General features: G+C 50.3%; 1 protein-coding gene across 2 annotated transcripts in view; it reads right to left on the bottom strand.

Moving 5' to 3' along the window:
* Positions 1-16,217, bottom strand: part of MXI1 (MAX interactor 1, dimerization protein) — an 80,054-nt gene extending 63,837 nt beyond the window's left edge. Inside the window, exon 1 of one of the 2 annotated variants that reach the window (XM_032312349.1) lies at positions 15,697-16,217. In XM_032312349.1, the coding sequence (XP_032168240.1) occupies positions 15,697-15,958 (262 nt within the window). In that variant the 5' untranslated portion in view covers positions 15,959-16,217. The remainder of the gene's footprint in view (positions 1-15,696) is intronic. The other variant, XM_032312348.1, reaches the window with a different exon arrangement.
* Positions 16,218-16,496: the final 279 nt, after the last annotated feature.

Genomic DNA, 16,496 nt, shown 5'->3' with positions numbered 1-16,496 from the left:
GCTATCTTCTCTGCCGTTCTCTTTTCAAGTCCTCAATCTAACAAGCCCTCAAGTGTAGACCAGAGTTTCTCAACTTCTACATTATTGACATTTCAGGCAAATAATGCATGTGGGGCGGGGGGGAGGGGGGGAGGCGAACTTGTGCTTTGTGGGATGCCCAGCAGCATTCCTGGCCTCTACCCACTAGATGCCAGTAGCACACTACCAACCAAAAACGTCTCCAAACGCTGCCAAATGTCTGGCGGGGCACAAAGTCACTCCCAGTTGAGAACCACTGGTCTAGGGAGAGGAAGGGCAAGAGGGTCATAAATGCTGAATGCTCTAGGAGCAAGCTGGGAATTGTATAAACATCCATAATGTCTTCCCACCCTGAGTATTTTAACCTGCTGGTGGACATCCAAAACAACAGGAAGCTCTTGGTGAGGGGAGAATTTCCCCTTCCCTATGGTCATTCCAGTGGCTACTGCAGAAAATATCATGTCAGAATGAAAATCTTCCTCTCAAAAATGTCACGAGATCCATGCTGCGTTTTAATGCCTTCTCTCTCTCCTTTCACTCTTCTTCTTTTCAATTTCCAATGAAGTCAAAAACTGCAAAATTATGCCAGCCTTTTGAATATTACATTTGGAACCACGTTTAAGAACCAAATAGATGTCCCATCAAATGCAAGGAGACCCAAAATGAGAGGTGTTCCCAAGCTGTTCACAGGAGAGTCATTTTTTTTTTTTTAAAGATTTTAAAATAGGGACCTTACTTTTTTCTGTTGTTGGATAGATCACTTCAGATCTGGGGTTTCCCACTGGATACTGGTAACAACTACTCTCAACAAGGGACCTATGGGGCAAAGCGAAGAATGGAATTATTTAAAAGAAAATAGCTATCTGCTAAGACCTGTTAGTTAAGGGCAGAAATTACTAGGTTGAAAGTTAGTTTCTACTACTTGTAGACTCCTTAAGCTTTAGATCCCAAACTGCTAAGTGCTACTGCAGGAATTTAAAAGATGCAGATTCATGACAAATAAAAGTCTCCCCAGTGGGAGATAAACCATGTGACATGCAATCAAAAAAGAAAAAAAAAAAAAGTACCAACTGAAAATACACATGGGTTTAAATCCGTAGATCGTATGGCCTAGCAGGTTATTAAGAGAAAGCATGATGCTCAGGGCACGTGCCTGACCTTTCACAGCTGACCTCCAGATGAATTAATTAACCAGCCCTTCTTTTAGAGCAAGAGGGAGAGGAGGAAATAGAAAGTAGGGTGAGAGTCACCCAAAAGGCCCACCTGCCTATGTTGAAGAATAACAGAGGTAATGGTGATGGAGGGCAGTGGGCAGTGTTAAGGGCAGATTTATAGACAGGAAGTCATTCTTTTCCAATAGTAACTGAAGGTGCCATTTCCTTCTCCCTGCTCTGGCTGACCTCTAGAATTCTTGCTTTGGCATTGGCCACAATGGCCTCCCACAGCACAAAGCTTGGGGCTCTAGCCTCGGGAAAGGAATACTCTTCATAAACCATCCCTCAGCGCCAGTCCCAGCCTGGAGGAACCCAGAGGCAGCTGTGACCTTTCTTTTATTCAAATGAATCCAGTTTGTCCTACAAACGCAGATGGGGAAACTGAGAGAAGAATCCAGAAGCTGGAATCTTACCCACAATCTCTGGTCCTGTCCTCTCCCTAAAGTATCTCTCTCAGGGGAGCCTTATTTGAAAATGGGAGAAGTCCCCCTGAATCCCCCAGGCCTCTAACAAACACAGCCGAGATGGGGATGCGCTGCCTCCTGGAGCAAGCAGGCAAAGCTCTCCATTCTTAGGGGTCCTTTCTGTCAGTTTACTCCATGCAGATTTCCAAAAGACTTACTGCAGATTCATGAACAATGGAGACTGGTCTGTATTACATCTTTTCTGCAGACAGGAGAGATGGAAAGAGGGGAAGGGACGGTCAGGTGAAGTTACAAGTCCAAAGTCACTGCACTGGTAACACCTGGTGCTTAAGAGAACTTCCCTGAAAGTGCAAAACGCTTGGTGTGCAGGGCACTGTTTTCTGCCATTATCTGTAAGGATGGCGGGGGGGGGGGGGGGGGGGGGGGGGGGGTGTTCAAGCAATGAAGGCTGAAGATGGAGGAAGGGTGAGTCCTGAGCTCCTAAATGAGAGCCTTAACAGTTATACGTCTTTTTCCATCCTGCTTCCCCCTCAGGGCCCCAAAACGTGAAGAGCAGCAGAAAACCTTTCCTTCTGCCCGGTGAGTCAGCCTTGCCTAACTTCATGCGTAAGCTCTCCTCAAGTCAGCAGCAGCTCAGAGCTGCGGGTCTGCGTGCAGCCGAGATAAATTTGGGTCTAGAAAGGATGACGTAATGCTAAACCCGAGAGGTAGCTGCCGCCTCCCAGGGCTCCAGTCGCCAGGGCTGCGGGCTGACATCCCCACCACTCGGAAAAGCACCGAGCCACGCAGGTGCCTGAGCTGGGGAGACAGGGAGAGAAAGCACGTGGGGGCGGGAGCAAACGGCAGGGGGAGGCAGTGTTCGTCTGAGATTGCTGAATCTGGAAGTTTGTTGTTTTTTAACTTCAGTTTTCTGGTGAGATCAGGCCACTGGCAGAGGCTCAAACAGCTGCACTTGACTTCCATCCTGGCCTATCTCTTCCCCCTTAGAAAAGGGCTTCTTACAATTTTATTAAATGGCCCTTATTACAGCAGCCTATTTCGGTGATTATAATGGATGTGTTAATTTCTCGAATGTCCTTTCCCTTCTTTTTTGCATTAACTTGGATCCAAGAAGAAATCTGCATTGCAGGACTCAGTTCATAGGCACATCTAAGATACCTGCTGCCCCGGAACACCCATCCCACTTGGGGGTTCAACTGAAACGATCTTCCGGATTTTGGAAAAGGACTTTGCTAGGGACGTGCCAAGTTAATGCCCCCCCATAACATTTCATGGTTTACTTCATAGACGTTTACATCATTAAGCTTCTTTCTCAATCCAGTCTCCATTTTCCATTTTTCAGATGAGAAACCTGAGGGCCAGAGAGATATCATAACTGACCAAAAGGCCACACAGCTGATGTCTATCAAAGCCACCAAGCAAGGATTAGGATTCAGGCCCCAAAACTCCCGTCCTGTGCTCTCTACCCATCTCCATAAGTCTTTTTCCGGTTGATTTGTGACATATAAATCAATTCATTAATTAGAATAAGTTTTCTGATTTTTTTTTAAAGATTTTATTTATTTATTTGACTGACAGAGATCACAAGTAGGCAGAGAGGCAGGCAGAGAGAGGAGGGGAAGCAGGCTCCCTGCTGAGCAGAGAGCCCGATGTGAGGCTCGATCCCAGGACCCTAGGATCATGACCTGAGCCGAAGGCAGATGCTTTAACCCACTGAGCCACCCAGGCGCCCCAAGTTTTCTGATATTTTAAATTCATGAGCCCCAAACCTTTAAATATCAGGTTACATCCCAAAAGCCTGTTTTGTTTTCGGCTTAAGGTTCATTCTTCTCTAAGGAAAGGGTGGCCTTGAAATCAACTCCCTGGCTGGTGATGACCACAAGCCATGGGCCTAACCTCAATAATCTTTCTTGTATGGAAATGGTTTCCTTCATCGGGAATGCGTCCTGAATACTTTTTTCAAATGACATTTCATCATTTGTTGCTCTAGTCCCTTATTTTTCTCCTTTAATTTGTGGTTATAATCATTTATACTGGTAGATTCCGTGACTTTCAGCCATCCCTGGCATAGAGCCCACTCAGCCACAGTATGTTATTCTTTTGAAACACTGCTCCTTCCATGAATTAGTATTTTCCTTAGAATGTTTGCATCTATATTCAAAAGCAAGAATATACTATTCCTATCTTTTGTTGCATGTATCAGGCTTTGGATCCAATGATCTCTACTTTCAAAGGTAGATGCAACTTGATTTTAAAACCTTAAAAAAAAAAAAAAAAAAGACTGCCAGAGGCCTTCCCTGCTGGTAAGAGGATACCCCACATTCTTGCCACAGTCCTGGGTAACCCTCCCTCCCCTGCCGGGAGCCTGGCTAGAGCCGCCCTGCCCCCATCCACTGGCATCACCACTCCCTTCCAGGCAGCAGAAACTTGTGGCGGTCACTCTTTAGGCCCTGCCAGGCCCTGGACACTGTTAAGTCACACACCCAGCCTGCTGCCTTAGGGCTGAGTTCTCTGCCTGAGATGCACCATTTAGGATAAAAACACCAGGCCCTTCCTAGCCTGCTTAAGGATGAGCGTGATCTTGCCATCTCTTCCAGCCGCAACATTCTGATTCTAGGATTCTGGGAGTCCCCAGAAAGCTTGGAACAATCTGCCTCCCTTTGTGGACCAGCTTCCATGCCATGACAGCCAACTACGTACACAGTGCTGCTCCTACAGTCAGCTCATGGGCTCCTCTGCACACCTCTGAGACTCCCTGTTCTGCAGATGAGGTCCAGAAAGGTTAAGAGATGTGCCCAAGGTCACACAGGTAATGACCAGATTCAAACTTAGATTTTCTAAGTCTGGCACCCCACAGCATACATCAAGGTATGTTTAAACAGACCAACCAAACAAAACTGTTTAGGGCAGTGGTCTCAACCAAGGGTAATACCATCCCCTGGGAGGCTTTGGAAATAAGTAGGAGAGTCTTTCTTGAGTGTTACAATGACTGAGGGTCTGCTGTCATTTAGTGAGTAGGAACCAAGGATGTTACATCCTGCAGTATTCTGGACTAATCCGCATAAGAACAACTGTCTCACCAGTAGCTCCCCTGTTGAGAAACACTAGGTCAGAAGGTTAAAGAGCGAGAACTCATCCTTCATTCAATAGTTATCCTTAAGCATCTGTTCTGTGTTGGGCACTAAGCTAGATGCTGAAGACAGAATCATGAATGAAACCAGTGAACGGAACCGGGGCTCACTTCACGGTGCTTGTATTCTAGCCCGGCGCACTGATGACAAGCAAGCAAACTCAGGGTAAATCGTGATACGTAGGATAAAGGATAAATAGTAAATTGCAGGATGGCTTCGGGTGGACAGAAAGACCAGGGCAATCACAAGGGCTGTCTAGGCCGGCTTTCTCAAACTTTAACGAGGACACAAATCACCTGGAAATCGTGGTGAAATACAGATTCAGATTCAGCAGGTCTGAGGCGGGACCTGGGAGTCCCCTTTCCAACAAGCTCCCAGCAGAGGCCAAGGCTGCCCATCTTAGGAGACCACACTCGTTCTCAACAGTAAGAGTGAGATAGGAAAGAAACTACTGAAAGGTTTGAAACAAGTCCGCGACATGAACCCAGTTATATTGAAGATCACTCTTGTTTCCTCGATCTCCACTGAGGAGAGGAAGAGGTTGGACCTATGCCGCTTGACCGGAACCAGCTGGCCCACGCGGTCACGGTGGCAGCCAGGGTCTCCAGCTCATCTCTGCCACTCACACGTGCTTCTCCCCCGCCCCCGCCCACCCCAGCTTCTCTGGCAGAAGCCCTTGGCTCCAAGCAGGGCCAGACCAGTTGCCCTACAAGCTTGAACACCTTCAGCAAACCTAGTACAGCCTGATAGGGTGTGGATTCACACCCCTGACACCCTAGTGTGCAGAGCCACAGGAGCTCTACTGGTTGGGTGAGTTCCCCAGGGGGTGCTGGGCAAGGCGGTACTGCACATGCAAGGAGCGACACCCTAGGACTATTGCCCTTCAGAAAACGGGCCTTAATCTGACTTTAGTGTCAGTACCCAAGGAGCCCTGGAAGGTTTCAGCGGCCTTCTCTCCGCCCTAGGAGGAGTGGGAAGTAAAGGAACTCACTCCAGGGAGGCATTCCCCAAGGGGAACCCTCAGCTTGGACTTCAGACATTCCAGATTCCATCTCTTGCCTCTTGCCCCTTGAGGCCCAACTTCTCCTAAGGAAAAAAAAGAAAGAAAAACCTAGGTTTGAGCCTCAGCTCCACTCTGTGCTAGCATGTGGCTTTGGGAAACGTAGCCTTGCCAAGGCTGAGGCTCTCCTCATTTACGAATCAGGATAATTCTAGCACCCTCCTTTTGGATGGTTGTGAGGGTTTAATACAGAGCACTTAGCATTGTGCTGGTGCATAGTAACTGCTCAGTAAAAGGGGTTATTATCGCTATACCTTTGGAAAACAGAGACAACATTGCACTTGTCAGCAGTCCCCTTGGGGACAGGTTATCAGACTCCTAGGAGACAGGCAAGAATTATTTATTGGTCTCTATTTGTCTATCATTTGTGCTGGAATATGAGCTGGAACTGGAGACCATACCGTCTGCCCTTTGAAAGCACCAAGCACAGGGCTTGGCTCCTGGCAGGTTTTAGTAATTATCTGTTGAATTGAGCTAAATTTTACAGCTGTTAGAAAGAATGAAAGAAAGTTGCATGCAAGGCACTCAGAGTCTCCGGAGTCAAGAAATATGGTATGGGAGGTTGGGTGTGGTGGAGGAAAAGGGAGGTTAACACAGGGATGCCATAGGGTAGCTCTGGGCCCCTGCAGAAAGAAAAACAGAGGCCACCCCAGCTCCCACCTGCCACCCACGGCCACAAACAGAGCAGCCCTGGGCATGCCCTCCATTTTAATACAACAGTATCAAAATTATCCCAAATCATCTTTATTCAAGTATTCTTGCTAATGGCCATAAAGACACAAGAGTAAAATATCTCGAACAGTAGGTAATCCAAATCCCTTTTTATTGGCTTTAGTTTGAATTTCCCAATCTCCCCCAGGACACTATGTTTATCTTTCTAATTTTGCAGTGTTTAAATTTCCTTAGCAGATGCTGGAGTTGGATATAAGAGGTATGTGGCCAAGGGCATGTTTGTTATATGGGAGAGTGGGCTTGGTAGGAACACTAGTTATGGACAAACCTCCAAGTACAGATGCCCCAATCTGTAAAGAACTGAGAGTGGAATGTGTTTATTTACAAGGCTGCTTACAGGGTACTTAGTTTCCTAAGCTCAGGCAGGGGGGGAAAAAGTCAGATCTGTAAAAAGTACAAAGACAAAGACTAAACACAAAAGATTTTAAACACAGGGTGAGGGAAGGGGCTGCAGGGAGGGGAGAGGGACTATTCCTTTAAGGAAACCTAAGATAAATTTTTGTCCCATCTGCAATGATGGCTAGAACCAAAGACACAAAGTCCAAGTCAGATGCAATGCTACGTTGTTGGGGTTCACTTTAAGACAAGTGAATTTCTAAAACCTAGCACTGGAATAGAGTATACACTCCACGCATGAGGGCTGGACTAGCACAGCAGTGCCTGACATAAAGCAGTAGTATGTGCTCTTTTTTTTTTTTTTAATTTAAAGATTTTATTTATTTATTTGACAGACAGAGATCACAAGTAGGCAGAGAGGCAGGCTGAGAGAGGAGGAAGCAGGCTCCCTGCTGAGCAGAGAGCCTGATGCGGGGCTCGATCCCAGGACCCTGAGACCATAACCTGAGCTGAAGGCAGAGGCTTAACCCACTGAGCCACCCAGGTGCCCCAGTAGTATGTGCTCTTTAAATATTAGTTGAATGAATGAATGAAGAAATTCACAGAACAAATGTAGGGAGGATGCCTGATAAGCAACCTAGTTCCACAGATTATAAAACGATTTGCCGCAAGGGCCTTTTAAAGAGAGGTTCTCCAATCTAAGTTTTTTTTTTTTTTTTTTTTTTAAGTGTTCCTATTTACGTATATTTCCTGGAGATTGATTGCTCAAAGCAAGGGTCACCTGAGCTTTCAAAATGTTTCACAAGCAAGTGGCCTAACCCAACTTGGGCCAAGATGAGGAAGCAAAGAAGAAGCCTCAAGCTCTGGAGGGTGGTGGTAAGTTCCCATTATCTTTGGCCAGAGAGATCAAGTCAGCTGTTGACAGCTTTCACACCTCCAGCCAGGCCACTCAGGGACAATGATATCAGCGACAATTACTTCCCCTTAGTAGCAGAAGAGCCAGAGAGCAGGTGTTGGTCCCTCTGGAATGGAAGCCTCTCTCCAGTGTGAGCCGAGAGCTCCACCCACCATTCCCAGAGGAGGCCCCTTTGGGAAGACTTTTATTTCTCCTCCTCAGATAAGGCTTGGGTAGCCATCCTGCCACTGTCACTGCCTTTGGGCTCCTCCTGCTTCCTCCAGCCGCCGTGTAAAAGAAAATATTTTTTTCTAAATGGCAAATTCAAATGAGCTTCATTTTGAAAGACTATTGAGAATGTTGCAATGACCTTTGCAATAACTGGACACACCCTAGGATCAGTAAACCAGGTTTGAGAACTGCTGACTTTATAAGCACCTGACCTGTAAAACAAAAGCCCCGTTTGGGGCTCTGCTTGTAATACAGTCTCACCACCAGGCAAGAGGCCCAGAAGAGTCTGGTTCTGCCTCTGCTGTGTCATCTTGGGAAAGCCACTGTCCCTCTCTGGGCCTCACCTTCCCATCTCTACAGTGAGGGTGATGGATGCTGTGACCGCTGGGGTTCCTTCTAGCCCTGACACTCTATCTTACCACCTGCCTCCTTTAAAAACAAACCCCATGGGGCACCTGGGTGGCTCAGTGGGTTAAGCCGCTGCCTTCGGCTCAGCTCATGATCTCAGGGTCCTGGGATCGAGTCCCGCATTGGTCTCTCTGCTCAGCACGGAGCCCGCTTCCCTCTCTCTCTCTCTCTGCCTGCCTCTCTGCCTACTTGTGATCTCCGTCTGTCAAATAAATAAACAAAATCTTTAAAAAATAATAATAATAATAATAAAAACAAACCCCGACATGGAGTGGAAGGAAGAATGGGAAAGGCAAGAGAACGGTTCAGCCGGCCAGACTACAGTGTGTGCCTCCCACCCCTGATTCCTGCCTGCTGAAAACTGCTTTCTTCATTCCGCAAGAAGAGTCCTATTTCTTGCTGGGTTGTTGCTTTTTTACTCCTTTTTCTCCTCTGTCTCTCTCCTTCTCTCTCTCTCAACTCAAAAGCCACAAAACCACAACTCACCTTCCCCAAACGGGTCATTTGGAAGCCAGAGCTGTCGGGGGGTTAGGTGGGTCAGGCCTGGCATACTGGTGGTATCTACGCGAAGACCAGGCCAGGGCAGCCATGTGCTTCTCCTCCAGAAACCCAGTTTAAATCAATATTTATCCAACTGTATTTATAGAAAGTGGTGGTGGTAGGGAGGAGGAATGGGGTAAGGAGGCAGGGGGGTCTACAACAGAATAAGCCACAATGACGGATGCAAATCTTTGTGGCCAATTCATTTCTGCAGGGCCAGGCTTTTTTTTTAAAAGGCAAAAGACCCGGCTTTTGATGAACCTGCTGTTGGCCCCAGTACCATAGCAACAGCCCAAGTCCTCTGATATGCCCAGAGGACAGACTTGGGAAAGGCAGCAGGAGGGGGTGGTGTTTCCTAGGAGCCTAAACTTGAGTTAGGGCCAAGAGAGTTGAACAAGTCTGAAAAACAAAAACAAAACAAAATAAAACAAAACAAAACAAAAATCCTCTCTGGTTGGCTCTTCTGTCCTCGGCCTCACTTCTAAGCCTTTTCTAAGCAGGGTATGTACAGGAAGACCTTGAACAATCAACAGAGTGCTTCAAATACCAGCTCTGCTTTGGGTGGCTGGATGACCTTGAGCAAGTCATTTTACGTCTCTGGACTTCATTCCTTGGCTGGTAAATGTGTACATGCATAAGTGCTTAAGACAGCAGGCTCATTCTGGAATCAGAAGCCTAGGTTCGAAACTCAGCTTTGCCACTTACTAAACCATATGACCTTTGGGCAAGTTACTCAACATCCCTGCACCTTGGTTACCCCCTCCATAAAATGGGGTAATAAAATTGCACATATCATGGGGTTGTTGTGAAGATTGGAGGAGATAATGCACATTTAGCCCCATACTTGGTATATAGTCCATGCTCAAAAATGGTAGCCAGTACCTATATTATGCAACACAGTTAATTGGTGCTGCAACATGCAACCGTCTTCATTTCCCTGAGTTTTCCCTCCAAACTCTTGCCCAGCCATCCTCAGATAAAAACCCCCATTTCTGGGTGTGTCAATGGGAGAGTGTTTCCATCAGCCATGGAGGGTCAGTGAGCAGCTATTGTTTTGTCTTGGAACTGATGGGACCCCCCCCCAACACACACACACCAGGAATGGCTCAGTTCAACTTCTCCAATTTCCTAAGGGTCCCTTGGGTCCCCTCTGTGGTGTGCCCAGTCCCTAGGAGCTCTGGGGCTCTGAAAGCCACAACAACATCCTCAAAGTCTTCTTCTGGCATTTACCAGTGGGCAGAAATTTTATTTAAAACTTGGGGGGGGTGGGGGCTGAATCTGAGAAACATAATTTAGGATGCAGCACAAAAATAAAGACCTGACTTAAGAATGTTCTTTTCACAAAGCCCCCAAAAAACAAATATCCCACTCCACTCCCACCATAAATCAACCCACAGAGTTGTCAGGGAAAAGCGAATGCACATAGTCATGCTCAATACATATTTGCGGAATGAATGAATGAATTGTAAGTTGCCTGCTATGTAGAAATGTGACCTGCTTGAACATTAGTTGCCATTAAAGTCCTCAATTTTAGCAAGGCTGCCCTAGTCCCCTGCTCTCTAAGCTAGTAACTGATTCACTTTCTGAGTCACAGCGGATGACAGTGGGCACTTTCAACTCTCCAACCCTAACCTACCATCTCTGTGCAGCCCCTGGTCTTTAAAGGCCAAGAGCAACCTATGTTGATTACAGGAGAACCTCTTTCCTTGGAAGAGATCAGAATTTCCAACACTTCTCCAAGCCCCCAGAAAGTCTTTACTGTGTCCCCTGGCCTTCAAACCTGATCACTGTGCCATAGCCAGTAAATGACAAATCCAACCAAAGAATGCATATTAAGTGTCTCCTGTATGCCCAGTGGAATGCTATATGCAATGGTGGGATACACTGAAATGCTATAGGTGATCTTTCCCTTATGCTAATCATCTCCCTGGGAAGATAAAGCTAATACACGGGTAGTGGGTAGAAGATTGCATGGTTACTGATTATCAAAGCTCAGAGAAGAGGCTATTTATTGAGCACTTACTATATTGCCGGGACTTTAAATGTTTAAATGGAGCACCTCGTTTAGTTGTTCAGCAATGATGTGAGGCTGGTTCTATTGTTATCCTCAATTTACAAAAAAGGAACCTCAGAGAGGCTGCTTAACTTGTACCCGAAGCCACAAAGCCAGTAAGCAGCAAGGAGGAGAGTCTGGGCACTGCTCTGGGTTCACTGTAAAGCTCTCAGTCTCTCAACTACCCTGAATTAAGAAATAGCCAGAGGAGGCTGTCAGAGGAGGTGGGAGCTGACCTAGGTCTTGAAGGATGAGTAAGATACAGATAACCCTAGAGGAGTAAGAGAATGAAGCCATTCTGACAGAGGGAAGAGTCTGAGTCAAGCAGAGAGTCATGACCGAGAAACGTGCTTGCGGGTGGACCTGCTGGACAGGAGCAGAGGAGATCAGGCGAGGAAGACAGGGAGGAGCCAAATGACACCACAAAGCAGCAGTTTCCTCCATCAGGAGGAAGAGGCTGCTCCTTGGCCTGTCCATGCCCCTAGGAAAGCACCTCACCCTCAAACCCAGATAATCCACCCCAGACAGTAATCCATGACCTCTACTCCCATGTAATCATTCTTCTCTGTCTTAAGCATTGCCCCCCCAAAGCAACCTTGCCCAGACACTGTGCAGCCCATTACTATCCTCTGGATGTCACCTGTTAACAGCAGCTTCTGCTTGTCCACTGAGCAGCTTTTCTGTGAGTCTGGTTCTTTTTCTCTTTCAGTTTTAATCTTCTCCAAAACAGGAAGTAAATATTTTTCTAACGATCAGTCAGTCCTAGGCGGCCACCCGGCACCCCCTCCATTCACTGGACCCCAAATAGTTATAGAAGACCAAGCCAGAGGTGACTTACGTAAAACTTCTGGTTTTGTGATAACTGGTCCTAGTCTCCATGATTAATATTTCTGGAGCCCTTTAATCTGAGATCCTTAAGGAGTCACATCAGTTGGAACGGCAGGAAAATGTACCCACACATCCTTGGGAATCCTTGCCTTGCACAGAGCAGCCCGTCAGTAGTGGGTGACTTAATTTGAATACCCTCCCCTGAGGAGATGCACCTTATCTACTGGGAATAATTCAACACTGTGGCCACAGCTTGGTGAGCACTCCTACTACGGAAACCTCAAAGAGGCAATGAAAAGCAGTTCTGGCAACAATGGAAAATAAGGCAAGCTCCTGCCAAGTAAGTACTTTGCAAACAACAGTAAAAACGAAACGTGTGATCTCGTGACCAGGGTCTACTGGTGCATTTCGGGAAGGTCTCACAGAACCCGAAATGGAGAATCAAGGCTGACACCCGTTCTCAGGGGAGAAGAGCGTCCCTTTAAGAAGGGATTGTACCAGCTGGCCACACTACAGCTCCCAGAGATTTCCTGGCTTGCCTCCTGGCTCCACCTACCAGTCTCTGGCCTCAGCAACGCGTGACGTCAGAGAAAGCTGAAGCTGGCGATAGGCTGAACAACGCAGCTAGGTCAAGTCCAGTCAGAGGAAAGAAGTTTGTCTCCATGTGGAAACCATGTGTCTCTAGCTGGGAGGGGGAGGAGGAGGAGGCGGAGAAACTGAGATCAAGTGATTACAGGGGAACTGGCAGAAATGAAGGCGGGGAGGTTGTGCACCTGAGCCGGCCAGCAATGCCCTTTGCAGTAGTGACCTAAAAAGCAAAAAAGAAAAAAAAAAACTTGCCCAACAAACAAAGCTTGAGCCCCCCTCCCATCATAATAATAATTAAACAAATAGGATCCCTGCTTCCTTCCAAAAACCAGGGACCTGAGAAATGCTGGAGTCCTATCGGAACGCCCAGATCCCCCTCCCTCCCCCAACGAGTGAATGATGTCAGCGTTTCGGAAAGCGGGGCTCTGAAGCAAAACAAGCCCCGCGCGCGCGGAGCGACCCGCAGTGCCCGAGCCCGGCGCACGCACGACCCGCCCCCCAACTCGCGTTATTGCTGTGCACACGCGGACCGCCGTGACGCGCGGGCATTGTGTGCAGCGAGCAGAAAACAACGGCGAGCGGCGCCAGCGCGAAGAAGCGCCCCCAATAAAATGAGGCAGATGTAGGGCCCGCCGTTTTCCATACCAGGAAACCCAGACCCAGCGGGAGGTGTTGGGGGGGTACCGAAAGTGGGGAGGATAAAGCAGCCTCCCGTGGGCCGCTTCTCTTTGCAAGGGGCATAATAGAGGACCCGGCGATGGTCTCCCGTAGTTTGCTGGAGGTCACCCTCGCCAGCGAGAGCTGTTGGGGAGGGGGCGAGGGCCTGGAGCTGGGCCCCCGCAGCCAAGCCCCGCAAGGCGCAGCGCCCCAAGCTCTCGGGGAAATCTGGGGGCCGTTGGCATCACGTCATGCAGAGCCAAACAGCGGCGGCAAATAGAAGCAAGAGAGCTAAAAATACTCCCGCGGGGAGCCGGCCGGAGGGGGGGCAGTGGGGCCGAGGGGCTGATTACGCACACGAAGTTGACTTTGACTGGGGCGCTGAGGTTCCCGAACCCCTCTCGGGGGGCTGCGGGGCTTGCAGCGCTGACGCTCGGGAGAGGGACCGGGAGGAAGCCCCCTGGCTTCCTCGGCCACAGGAGCCCGGCTCGGCTGCCGCTGGCCCGCCCCGTGCGGGGTAGCCCGGCCCGGCGCGCCCGGCCCTCTGCTTACGTGACTGGTGGCCACGCCGGAGCCCCGGCACGGGGTAAACTAGGAGGTGGCGGCGGCCAGGGCGGCGGGGGACGCCGCGGGGGAGGCTGCAAGGGGGGGCGGAGGTCTCTGATTGTCTGCGGGTGCGGGGGGGGGGGGGCGGGACGCGGTGGAAGCTCCAGCAGCCTCCCTAGTACACCATGCTGAGGGTGGGGGGGAGGACCAGGTTTGCCACACATTGCCAAGGTGCCCTCTTTGGGTGCACCCCCCGCCAGAGTCGGCACCATGGGACAGACTCCGGAGAACCCCGGACAGGGGTGAGGGGTAGCTAAAGAAATCGCGCCCCTCCCCCCTCCAACAAAAGCAAACACGCCAAACAAAACCACGTCTTCACCCAGCTCCCCACCAGCTCTGGCTTTTCAGAAACTACCCTCCTGACGAATGCCCCCCCACACACACCATGAATAATTGCAAACTGAGTCGGCTACGCAGCCAGCGATGCGCCTTTCTGGCAACCCTGGCACTCCGAGAAAACAGGAGAGAAGAGAAAGAAAAGAACACACACATCCGTCTCCCAACACAGATCCTTGTTTTTGCCTTCAGCCACTGCACAATTGCGCTGGCAACACACGGTTACTTCCACCCTGGAGGCCTGGGGTGTTGGTCAGCTGAGGTGTTTTTGTGTTTGATGACTGTTGTTGTTGTGTTTTGGGGGGGGGGTGCAAGATCTGACACGTTGCAATCGGACCATTTTCTCTCTCTCTTTCTCTCTCTCTTTCTCGTCTCATTGATCTTCCTACTTGTTCGGACAGATGAAACAGCCTGGTTTTCTCCAGTCCATGGGTTTATCTGCCTCGACCCCTTCCCCCAGCTCTTATTTGTGAGCACCGTGCTGGAGACGCCGCACACGCGTGCCCCCGTTAGGACGCTGAGTCGACTGCCTGGGAAGACTGGGGGACCCAGCAGGCAGGGACAAAAATGAAACAAACAAATACAAAAAGGAGGCCAGGCCCGGGTGGGGCTCCCAGCACATCCCCCCCCCCCAACAAACATTGCTCTCCACCTGAACCCAAGAGAAGGAGTGGGGGGGTGGGGGCGGGAGGACGGCAGAAATCGACAAGGCAGGCGCTTGCCTTCCTCGCCAGGCGCGCTCCCTCGTAAGTCGTCTCGCGGAAAATAAAGAAACCGCACACAACAGCCCACACCTTCTTCCCCAACTATTGTTTCCTGCGAGATCCCAAAGTTTCCTTTTAGCTGTGTCCCCCTCGCCAAGTTTCCCGGGCGCAGGACGGCGGGTCCGGGGCGAGCTGCTGGTGCTGCCTGGCCCAGCCGGCCTGTTTGGGGGAGGGGGGCGGCGGCACCCCAGGGCAACCGAGGTGCTGGGGGACTGTATCCGCGGACGCGATGGCCTGAGCCCTGCCGCGAGAGGGGAGGAAAAAAGCACCGTAGACAGGAGGGAGAAGCAGAACCGAGGCAGCCAGCTCAAGCCCACGCCGCGGAGGGCTGTTTGGTTGTTGTGGTGGTGGTTGTTGTTATTGTTGTCGTGTGTGTGTGTATGTGTGTGCGTGAGTGTGTGTGTGTATGTGTGTGTGTGTTTTCTCGAACCGCGGAGCTCTGCCTACGATTTCCAACTTTCGGCTTCTAATCCCCACCCCACCCAGGAACGAGCGACAGAAAAACAACACTTGTCTGCCCGAGAAGGCTGGGGGGGCGGTGGAGAAGGAAGAAAGGCGACCTCGAAGAGATGAGCTCTGGGCTCAGTTGTCAGCAAACAACACTCCCCCGCTTGCTCCCCGCGGTCCTCCCAGCCTCCGGGAGACGGACAGACGGACGCACCAACAGGCCCCCCCACCCCCCCTCGTCTTTGTTACATCTTTAGCAGCTTTGTGCGTGCGTGTCCTTTCTCCGGTGTCATCGGCTTTACAGCCGAGGGCTGGATGTGTGTGTTGGGGGGAGGGGGGCGCGGGCCGAGCAGGCGACAGGGGTCGCCCAAGTGGTTGAGGAAGAAAGAGCCGGGCGCCGAGGCGGAGCCGGGGCCCCTAAACTTACTTTTGTTTTCTTTCTCGATCTGCTCCAGGTAGCTGGCGGCCTCGAGCAGAATCTGCACGTTCTGCAGAAAAGTGTTGATGTGCTTCTCCATCGAGTTCTCGCTGGTGTTGAAAATGTCCGAGAAGGGGCACCTGAGCTTAGCCCCCGCGGGTTCCTCGGGCTGGGCCGGGGGCTGGGGCGCGGCCACGGCCGGGGGCGCGGCGGGGGCCAGCCCCGCGCCTTCACAGCGCGCTTCCTTGCGCGGCCGCCCGCGTTTGCCCATGGAGGAACCGGGGTCCGCGGAGCTGGTCCTCTTTGGGGGCTGCGCTGCCCGGCCGAGCTCCGGTCCCCAGAGGAGACCCGGCTGGCTGGAGCGGAGGAGGCGCCGAGGCTAGGAGGCGACCTGACTTCCCGAGCCTCGGTGCGTTCAGTTGTGTGTGTGAGTGTGTGTGAGTGTGTGTCGGTCTCGCAGTGGGTCTGTGTGTATGGGAGATTGAATGAACCTACAGGACAGACGGAGGCGCTCTGGCGCCTGGGTCCTAGTGCGAGCCTGTCGCCATCGGACCGGTCAAAATAAAAGGTGGAGACAAGCGAGGCAGGGACCGCCCTCTGCCCGTCTCCGCACCTTCCCCGCCTCTCCCCAAATCTTACCTCAGAGTAGAGCGCTGTATTTCAACACGAATGGAAAAAATACTCGATGCCTCTAAGTGGACCTGCATAAAAACAAACTAGTTAGCTATTTTTTTCTTCACATAAAAATAAGACCTCGTAAAGGGTCCAGCACAATGCCTTGCACGTACTGAGTGCGTCCCCATTAAATA

This window comes from Mustela erminea, chromosome 14 (assembly GCF_009829155.1).
Source record: "Mustela erminea isolate mMusErm1 chromosome 14, mMusErm1.Pri, whole genome shotgun sequence".
NCBI lineage: Eukaryota > Metazoa > Chordata > Mammalia > Carnivora > Mustelidae > Mustela > Mustela erminea.
The sequence above is the reverse complement of the archived record's forward strand: the minus strand, read 5'-3'. Positions and strand labels throughout refer to the sequence as shown.